At 47.9% G+C, this 10,876-nt stretch overlaps 1 protein-coding gene across 1 annotated transcript in view; it reads left to right on the forward strand.

The window, feature by feature from the left end:
- LOC119109142 (protein slit-like) overlaps nucleotides 1–1,538 on the forward strand; it is a 65,457-nt gene extending 63,919 nt beyond the window's left edge. Inside the window, 2 exon segments of the mRNA XM_037232711.1 lie at nucleotides 1–31; nucleotides 690–1,538. Of these exon segments, the coding sequence (XP_037088606.1) occupies nucleotides 1–31; nucleotides 690–919 (261 nt within the window). The 3' untranslated portion in view covers nucleotides 920–1,538.
- Nucleotides 1,539–10,876: the final 9,338 nt, after the last annotated feature.

The following is a 10,876-nucleotide window of genomic DNA, read 5'->3' on the forward strand; positions in this document are numbered from 1 at the left end:
CCTGGCTGGGGCGGGAAGCTCTGCGACCAGGGTGAGTGCTGACTGGTGGGGCTCAGGCTGGTCAGGATGTTCATGGTGTTTTTGAGAGTAGGCAGTCGCCGGGAGCGATAGGATTACCGTGACAAATTGGGGAAGTGTAGAGGAGAATAGCGCTATGCCTTGTGGAAATGAACACATGCTCACTGGAGGATATTTGGAGCGAAGAATGGCTTTCCACTGGTTCAGTGGAGAGAAACAGCGTCTTGGGTTTTTAAACGGTGTTTAGCAACAATAGAGTTGCATATCTGCGTTTTCTTACTCACATGATTGGAGAAGCGAGCAGCGCTGTCGCATGATTGAAAATTGTTGTAAGAAACTTGTAGTGTAGCCATGTCCGTACACCTGGAGCTGATTTTCGTACGCCAAAAAGCAGGGGCGTCCTAACGCCTCACGGACTCAGAGGAGAACGAAACCTCTTGCAGCAACAATCTCTCCATAGGTAGCCGTTAATTCGCATCTTGAATTCGAAGTCCACGTACCTTGGAAAGAATACCGCCCTCTTAACTTGAGTAGTTCCACTCACTTAGCGTTTTCAAACTGCACCAGCTGACTCGCACGTTCGCCCGTTATGTGAGAACCACTCGCCGTTAGCCCGTCGCCACGCGCACGTGCGACCGTCCCTCGCTAACGCCGTGCCCTCGCGCCGCCAGCGCCCACCTGCCGCAAGAACACGTACAAGGAGTACGTGCGCGAGAACGCGTGCCGCTCGCGGCGGCCCGTGCGCAACGCCACGTGCGGCGGCTCGTGCAGCAACGCGTGCTGCCGGCCGCAGCGCTGGCGGACGCGCAAGGTGCGGATGCTCTGCCAGGACGGCACCCGCTACATCAAGCAGCTGCAGGTGGTGAAACGCTGCCGGTGCAGTCGCAAGAAGTGCGGCTGAGCGAGCGCCGCCGCCGCGCGACCGCAAGCGAACTGTTAGATGTTGGAGACGTGTGTATTTTGCCGGCCTAGTTATCATAAGCGGGGGCGCGGGGGGCGGACGTTCTGTGCCAACCGTACGTGGGGACTGACTGTCTGTGGCCGACGGCTGCCCAGGTGGTGACCTCTGGCAGCGTCCGGCGACGTCGCATGCGTGCACACGGACTCCTATGCAATCTCTTCAGCACTAAATACTTGTTCGTACTTAGCGACTGTACATAGGACCTGATATTATTATTGATGTTTGCGTTGTTTGCTGGAACTCGCCCGGGGTTCAGTCCAACTGGCAGTGTTAGGTTTGCGCTACTCAGCTATGACTCTCATACAGACTCCTGCATCAATTCCATTGTGTCGGGGCTAATAACCATGCGCGGCTTCGTACACAGATATACTGCCAGGCAAATGGCAAGTGGAACGTCTTTGTTTCATCTTCATTGCATTCATAGTCATTAAGGACCCAGCGTTTGTGTAATCCGGATCTAGTGGCGGTGAACTCCATTTTGTACTGTACATAGGGCCGACGTCGGATTGCCAGCAGCAACTTGGCATGCTCTTGCTGCAATATACCTATCACTGCTCCAGTGCTCTTTGAACTAAAGCATGGTCATGGTGACAGAGAACGTAAAAGAAATGAATGTCTTAGAACAGACATTCGTATTTCTAACGCAACATTTGGGAGATTTCTTACGAAGGCCAGCTCAATAGCACAACTACAACATGTTACTAATAGCTTCCGAAGACCAGTTGTACGGACGGAGCCTTCCTTGTCGTTTATTCTGGTAATAAAACATGTAACGCCATGAGGATCATGGAAGCATATACCATCATGATAAACCATACTCACCAACACAAACCGTTCATTCAGGCTACAGGTGTCGGCAGTATCTTTGAACCTTAAGTTGTTGAAGGGGCAGTTTATACCCAGATTCACGCCCACAGTTATACTCTGACCTGCCACCGTGGTTGGTTGCATGCTTCGGAGAGGTGCTCGGCATACTAATGCAGGCGTTGGTGTGCGCAGTACGCCTACGTAGGGCGTGTTTCTTCCAGTAAATAAAAAAGACGCTACTCCTTGCAAAGCTGTGTCGCAAAGATACCAGATTAGAGAGGTCTTCCTTTTCTTCTCCCAGGCAGCCACCGCTGTGAACACGACTTTGGCAAGCATGATTAATACGCATTAAACACAGAAGTGGCGTGCGTGAGGAACTAGGTGCTGTTGACAGATGAGGAAAACGAGACAGGGCAAGAACGAGTCAAGGAACCACGAAATAAAAAAAAACTAACTGACTTTGAGACGCATGTATGAGAGAGCATACTGAGGAATAACTTTTGTCTTCCTTTGGCATGTGCGTCTACGAGCATGACTATGATCACGGGGATAACCAGGATTAGGGGGCGGGGACTGAAATGTAGAGGAGACAACTTGAGCTAAAGGATATTAAGAATTATAAAATTTGAAAAACAAACATTCTTCAGGCAAATAGGAGAGGGGTTCATGCACATGGGCATGCATTACACATCAAGAACGGGGGAAACAATATGTTTTTCCGTATCCCAATCTCCATAGAAGTCCGTATCACTGGTCATAACATAGCAGCCAGAAGAAGACGGAGAATAGGTGGTAACAGGAACAGGATGAGACAGATTGACATCCGGGACAGGATGAAAGGAGACAAGAATAGAAAGACGAGAAGTCTGTCATCTGTCATCGACGAGAACTGTCATCTCCTGCACAGGACAGGAGATGACAGTGCAGAACAGGAGGCAAGGTAAGTCAGGACAAGAGTGGAGGTTACGTAACAGGATAGGACAGAAATGAAGAGGGCAGCACTGTACAGCACAGGACATAGTGAGGACGGGCAAAGGAAATTCGCTAAAATAAATCGAATAGAAAAGAGATAGGATCTTTCACTCTTTCCCAATGAGAATATGAGCTTCGGCTCTTGCACTTCGCCCTGCCTTGTCTTTCCATCTAGCGCCGGCCAGTGTCGTCGTCATCGCTCCACATGTGCCCCCTGAATGTGGAGCATTCCATGGCAATCTAGGGCCCGCGCGGGCGGCGGGCGGCAACGGATGATTCCTTGGGCCGCACACTGGCGGGCGTACACTGAGCCACACATCATAAACATATGCTACAAACATGTTGAGTGATAATATTGCGACTTTGTGTGGTTGAGTTGACCGGCACCTGGCGCTGCCTGGTCCCGCGAGTTGGCCTGGAGTAGTCGGAGCAGGCCTCTGATTCGGTGAAACCCAGCTATCATACGAGTCAGCGTGCTGTGACCTGTGACGAGATCGGCCCGCGTGGGAGACAGGGTCAGGGTGTGCGTCAGGTCACGAGCCGGGTATACGGGTCTTCGATAAAAGGGTAACATGTGAGATTCGAGTATTTGCGAGCCCTGCTTGTAAGATGAGTCAAGACTCGCGAAGGTGCTGGCAGCAGTCACTCAAGCTTACACAAGATTTCTGACAAATCTTGACATTTCCCTTGATAGGTTTTCCGGTTCATCGTACCAGGATCGGGAAAACTAGTTCGACGATTACAGGCTGTTCGTCGACCTGAAGAAATAGCCAGCCGAAGAGAAGGTGGGCTCATCTACTTTTTGCGTGGGTGGAAACGTAAAGGAAGCCATTCGGCATTCAGACTTGTAGCGACAAGCCCATAAAACTACACACCGCTATACTCAGAGTTGCACAAAGAACACCGTCGCCCCGCCACGCTTAGACTCCGGCCTCCTTAACTTTGCGAAGAACGTCGGCAAAGCCGCAGAAAACCCCGTTCGGTGGCGTGCTTTTGAAATGAGTCTCGTAACTTTTAACTGCTCAGTCTCTCCCTAACTCATTTTGCGAAACATGATACGTTAGCTGCATGTCACATTATCTTATCGAATGGCATCACAAATGTGACTTCTTGTGGCGTGCTCTAGACAAACTCAGACACAAACGCAAATATCTTAAGCCTGAGGTTTACCCACCCCATCCCAAACTTTGAGAGGAAAGCAGGCTAAATCTTTGGAGAATCCTTCTTGTTGTAATTTAGTAATAATTGGGATCACTTAAACTATTGTTAACGCGTGCCCGGGTGTCCGGTTGGATACCCTTCGCTCAGGTGCGGGTCAATTTGGCCTCCCCTGAAACTCAGAAACTAAAAGAGCTAGAAACAACAAATTCACAAGGTGCGTTGGCCTATATCTTAACTCATTCAGGTCAAGTTTGAGATTCCTATGTCATGACATTCGGGTCAGATAAGGTCAAACAAAGTCAATCCCCAGACTGGTTTTTAGAGTACTTCAGAACCTATATACTTGTTCTGAGCAGAGTCACGTGCTCATTTAAGGTCAATGACCTTGTTTGACACTTTAAGGTTATGTTGACCAAAATCATACAAGACTGTTTTGAGCTTTGCATCTGAATAAGCGAAAAAATTACGCTAGGTGGTATGTTCCTAAAAAAAACAAAATCCTCACCCGAGTCATTTTAGATCAGTGACTTATTTTGGCCTTAAATAAGTCTTTGGGAGATGTATAATGCGCTTCCTGTTATCAATAAATTCGAAATGAGCGGCAAAAGCTACCCCATACAACAAGCCCTAGAGTAACAAAATGCATTTGTTTTGACCCTGGTCTGACCTTCATACCTGATCTTAGATCAACGCAATTTGCCTATTCAATTGTTGCTTTGCTTAAGAAAGTATCTCAGAGATGTACCACTTCGTCCAACACTCCGTTTTTGTATCAGACTGGGCGATTCACTAGAAACTGACTTCGCAGAATACATGGTCTGACTTTGACCTGTCGTAGGTAAGCGACATTACAGGGTACATCTAAATTCTTAATACCGCAAGATCTGCTATTCAATTGTCTACAGCTATGCAAAATTTGGCGTAGCTATCCCGCGCCATTCGGAAACCATTCTGGAAAAACCCTCGGGGGTGGGAAAATTTGCCGGCCCCCCACCCGAGCGCGTGTTAAACTCACCACCAAGTAATTTTGTAGCACTACACCCATATAGGGGTGCAGGTTCGTTTTTATGATTCATCGGGAGTCAATACGTGGTATCTTTGTTTCTACCCCCCCCCCCCTCATTGCTTATCACTATCACTGACCGTGATAGACAGGCACATCTTTCATGTCAAACTCGAAGCCTTTAGTTTGAAGGATACCGCGGTGATAATTTGACCAGAGCCGCACACTTGAAAGTGCTTGAAGTTTGACGGTATGCAATTCGCTCATCTTCATCAGCATCGCTGCCCTCTCATCTTTGAGTTGACTTTTGACTTCGGAACTCTTACGGTTACGCCGCCACTGCGCTGTTGCGCTGTTACTATGGGGCCTTGACTGCAGCCAATCGCACATCCGTACCGGCGTGTGATGTTTTCGTTTCGTATTTCGCAGACCGAGCAGCCAGACGAGAAAGCTCGTTTCATTGGATAGCTTTACAGCAGATTTTCTTCACTAGGACGCTCTTGTATCTACCGGAAAAATACGCGTGCATCGGTCATGTTGCACCAGTGATACGATGACCATTTATGTCTTTACCTGACTTACTGTCAATGAATGACTGACATGATTTTCATGATTTATTGACATCCAGAAAACAAGTCTATGCTTGCATGACCTACGTAAACATATGATCTCCACCTAAATGACCGAAAACGAGGTGGCACTAGTCGCACAAAAAATGATTGTCTTATTTGAAAGGAGGTCATTTAGAAGTCATTTATCCAAAAACAAAAACTTGCGCTCCAAAAGTTCAGCACTAGATATGAAGCTGAAGGCCATAGCTGTGTGAAGACATGATAATCGCATCCCTATCCTCACTAAAAATATCAGGAGAGGGCGCAGAGTGAGAACTGATACAACTCTCCCTTCTTTCCCCACTCCCCCCTACATGAAATAAATCACCGGTGCTATTTTATTTGTTAAGTGGTTAAGTGGACTCTACTTAACTGGTGACACTCGGAGGCCTTGCTTTATTGTTTAGGGGTCTGCAGAGAAAGGTATTGAGGATTCCGTGAACGTATATTATAGGTCGGAATGAGATCCAAATTTTGTATCGATAGTGTTTATTTGTTTATTTAGGACACAAGCATTCCACAGGCCAAAGCCCAAATGCGGAAACAGTCAGTAGCACCAGTACACACTCGTCTGGACTTCTAAACCCTCAGTTTAAATTGAATGCTGAAAAATTAAACCAGAGAGTTACAAGCATGCCCGCCCGCAAGTCCTAAAAAAGCCCGGTTGTCCGGCGTTGCAGTCTCCATAGGCAGCACGGCGCCGCCCTCTCCCCTCTCCGGTTACTTCCGGTGGCCACGAGCGGACGGAAAGGATCATGCATCTGAAAGAAGTACCTGTTAACGCTTTAGAACGTAAAATAGCGTGCTTAGGAGGCGCTCCGGACGAGTCTTTTACCTGTACGATCTTTAGACTAGCATGAGAACGAATTAGCATTTAACCGCCCAAAGGCGCTGGAATCTGGTGGCGAAACTGGGAAAGTAAAGAAGCAATTTAGTTTTTTTTTGCGCTGCTGTAACAGTTCAGAGGTCGCACCTAAAATGGTATCGGTGAAACACACATCCTAGTCTAGTTTTTGAGCAATGCGCATTGATTTTGAAAGACTTTAGGAAGGTATAATTTCGCAACAGCCGCCCTCGCGCGCCCGCCTCCCGCCGCCTGGTGTTATCTGCAGCGGCCAACCCGCTCGGTTTGATGTAAACTGCAACCCTGGTCCTTTAGTATGCTTGTTCCTAAGAATAGTGTGCTTCTAAGATATAGTGATATAGTGATGAGATATAATGACATAAGATAGATAATGATAAAGATATAAGATACAATTATAAGATATAATGTTCCCGAGAATTAGCATGCTTGCTTAATAATTTATATGTAATTTGTTTCACTAGTCTATTTCTGAATTATTTATATAATAAACTATATATTCTGAAAAAGAGTTGATGCGCTCTGGCAAACATGGCTTAGGTCCTTTTTAGTTTTGACCTTATTTTGACTCATTTCATTGAAAATAGAAAGGAAGGCTCTCATGTCTTTATAAGCTCGATGATGAAGTTCTCTGGTCTTGACATTTTTAAAAATGCATTCATATCATATAGATTTCCCTTCAATGCGCTTGCCAGATTTGTGTGCTAGAAATATAGCGTTCCTTAAATCAAAATTTGCGGCTCTGCAGACCTCAATTTCACTCGTTCAGCACCTTGTTGTTGTGCGATGTGCGGTGCGCGAAATCGATTCCGTTTTTATTTTATTCTCATTATGGTCGAAGTCCTTGGGAATTGCGCTGTGAGAACTATGCACGGCCATTTTGATCCACTGCCCCCTCGACTCAAGCGCTTTTCACTTTACAGCGGTACTGTGGGCTGGAAGAAGTAAAATAATGTAGTGGCTAATCCGCCACGCATCGCGGTTATAAAGCCCCGCCACAGAGGTGTAGTCTCGGAAAATGGCCCTGGGGCGCTGACCGGGGAAAACGGCTAAACCTGCCCCAACATACATGAGATAAGGAAAGAAATATGAAAGTTCCAAAGCCGAAGACTGAATAGGAAACTGCACCCCTGTTACAACAGATTTTCTCGGTCTGCCTCGGCGGGAGATGTTGGCGTTGAGCATTATCACCATATTGTCGAACCACGATGGTCGAAACCAGGTTTCGGTAATTGACGTAAGGCCAATGGGCTTTAGACGCTGTTGAACTTGTGTGGCTTCGAAAATAAAGGGTGTGAGTTGATGTGCGCGACTATTGACCCCGCCCTGCTTCGCAGTTTGTCATAGCGCGAATGGCTGGGAGGGTTGACGCGACCTCCCCCTCCTGCTGTTTCCAAACTAAGGAAGTATAGCTAAGCAAAAATACACCAGTGGAAGGGTCCTAACGAGAGCTCGCGATTGGTGGCAAGTTGCATTTTCGGTGGCATGAGTTGACCTCATTGTGCCAGGTGAAAGGCAAACTTTCCAGAAAATCCCACTTCTTCAGATTTACAAGTTCATATGTCAAAGGTCATGCCTTTTAGCAACAGAAAAGTAAAAGAGCTTATTCCTTGTTTAATTTTGATAACAACAGTGCAGGCTATGGCGGCTTTGAGCACGTGTTTTTGATATGAGGGTTTGCTAATGTAGCAATGTCGGCCGCTACGCACGTTCCGCGGCATCGTCTGTCGCCGTCCGCAGTCTGTGCTCGCCGTAGATTGTCACGAAGTGGTTCTCAGAAACCACTGCTGCTTCGAAGTATGTTACAGGAACACGTTTTTGGTGCCAAAACACGTGCAATGGATGCCCTGTGGACAACTGGAAAGTTTGGGCGCGATTGCACAACATGCCGGATAGGTATACCCGGAAAACCTAAGGGCAGTCGCATTGGCCCCAGTTTCACCCCTATTGACCCCCTATCGTCAGGGTCTCGTAACTGTTTCATGAAATATTCATGCCGAGGTGGAAGTCAGCATGTTCTAATGGTTCTTCCGCACGGACAGGCTTGTAAACTCGCAGTTTTTGGGAGCTAGTGCTTGACCGGTCTCTTTCAATTTTTTCTTAACGCATTGTTGCAGAATGTCACAGGGAACCCGAGTTGTTGCAGCCCATATGTCTTGAAACACCGCTGAATAACACCAAAACACTCAGGAAGTAACACAAAAACATGCTAGAGTCAACAAGACATGCAAATTGTGCAATGAAACGTGTAAGTGCAGCAAAAATAAAGAAAACTTCCAGTAAATGTGGTACGAACGCAAAGCTCGATAAGTCTGGCGAGATCTGTTAGTTCCTCTCAATTGAATATCAAAGACCACGGCGTTAACATAACTACATGTTCTCGATGGATCAGTAATCTGTGGCCAATGTTAACACGACAGGCTTCTTACTGCCTCGTATAATGCTATAAAATATGATCTCGCATACCGACTGAGAGGTACAAAATGCCCAGTTTCGACTGAAGATTATGAACTGCGTCTCTCTCTCCGATGCCTCTAATTCGACAGAATCCTGCCACCACCCGCAATGAATCATTCGCGAGCAGGCCACTGCAACGCCTGATCACTCGCCTCAGTTTCAGATCGTCACAATATTGACGGCAAAAGCGCTGCGCCTGCCACGGCTCGGTACGACTGGCGGCGCCCCGCGCCACGCCTGGCTCTGGGCAGCCACGCTGTCAGCTACACATTGATGTGATATGACTGAGTGCTCAGTGCACTGAGGGAACGTGGCCGCCTATCCGCCCTCGGGCTGCCCTTACTAGACGCTCGCAGGTGTCCCAGGGGAATGAGAGCAGTCGCCGCCGCGGGAGAGCCGCAGCTGGAGAGATGTCACTGGCAGCTACGCAGAGAACCCTCTCCCAGCGGGCCGCGCCTGCGTGGAATTCCCTATTCATACGCATCGTATGAAGCCTGAACAAACGACTTGACTTGACTTGAACTTGAACACTTGAACTTGCCGTGGCGCGAGCTCAGGCTTAGCTTCCACAGTTTGACCAGTAGGCGTTGCAAATGTCGATAAAAAACTGAGCAAATGCATGCCAAACATGCTCTGGTAATATCTCCAACGAAGCAGAGCCAGCGGACACTTCCTGGAGCGCGGGGCGCGAAAGGGAATTGATAGCGGACGGGACCGTTCTGTACATATGAACTGAGCTGTGCAGATGATTCCAAAGCAGGAGCGAATGAAATCCACCACGTGAGGCACCCGCACAAATGGGCTGATCAACGTTAACAAATGTGATTTTTCTTGAGTTTGGCAGGCGGAGGGGTTTGATGCATGACGTCTGCACGCTGCTTATAGACGATACTGCTAAATTGCTTAAATTGTCGTGCATTGTCTGAGTTTTGGCCGGTGGTATGCAATGGCCTGCGCCATGTAAGGCTCGTCAGTTTTCATAAAAGAAATAAAAACATTTGGACAGCTTCACGTTTTGGTAACTGTAGCAAAAATACTGCAAAAGTAAAGCTACTCTGCGTAGATTTAAGCAATATTCATGTAGCAATAGATCATGCCCCAGGACAATGCTAACATGTGAGCCGAGAAGGGCGTAAGCCGAGTAAAATGTTCCATGCCCAAGTAAGGGGAACGATCACGGCTCAGGGGCGGCGCGTTAGCCCGTGGACACGCCGATGGGGTGGGACGCGGTGGCGCCGGCGAGTCGCACGCCGATCGTGTTGCGGGTGGGCTTGGAAGGAGTATGAGAGGTGCCGCTCCGGGCGCGTAGGGTGAGTCTCCCTGTCGGCGTTGCGTGCGGCAGTTTGCCGTTGTGTGTGGGGTGGTCCAGCCGAGACTTCATGTGATAACCGAATACAATTCACCGTGACGGGATATTGCTTAAATCTACCCAGAGCCTCCCTTGAATCCCCCTTATCTCGCTTGAATCTTTCTTAAATCTCCCGTGCATGATTTTCAATGTCCACCCACCTCCATAATGCCATGGCACAGGCACTCCGGGCAGACCACGCAAGGTCACCGACTTTGGAAAGGACTGACCATGACCGTGGATCGGTCGACACCTGACAATGCTGTGAGTCGAGCAATAAGAACATTGCCAAGCGTTTTGCACCCGACACTTTTGCTTATTTGGTGCCTAATTTCATGTCTGCATCTACTACGGTTGCTGAGATCGGACATTAATTACATCAGTCACCAAAACTTGGGCCGCTTCCAACTGCCTTAAAACGGGTGGACCAGAGCAAGATTTTCGGTAGCCCATGATCGGCTGGACACATCAACCCAAAGTGCAGGTATGATCATCCGTTTGTCCTTTGCGAAAAATGTATTGATCTTTGGACATTTTCAGCCCCGTGATGCCTGGTTGTTTACAATCAGAGTTCTGCATTTTCCGTGTAAATATGACCCGGATGTTTGAGTTCCAAATCTCAACGCTGCAATCGAAGCCGCCTGCATAAAGGGTTTAAATGTTAATGAATACGAAT

Source organism: Pollicipes pollicipes, unplaced genomic scaffold, assembly GCF_011947565.3.
Source record: "Pollicipes pollicipes isolate AB1234 unplaced genomic scaffold, Ppol_2.1 Scaffold_7231;HRSCAF=8579_pilon_pilon_pilon, whole genome shotgun sequence".
NCBI lineage: Eukaryota > Metazoa > Arthropoda > Thecostraca > Pollicipedomorpha > Pollicipedidae > Pollicipes > Pollicipes pollicipes.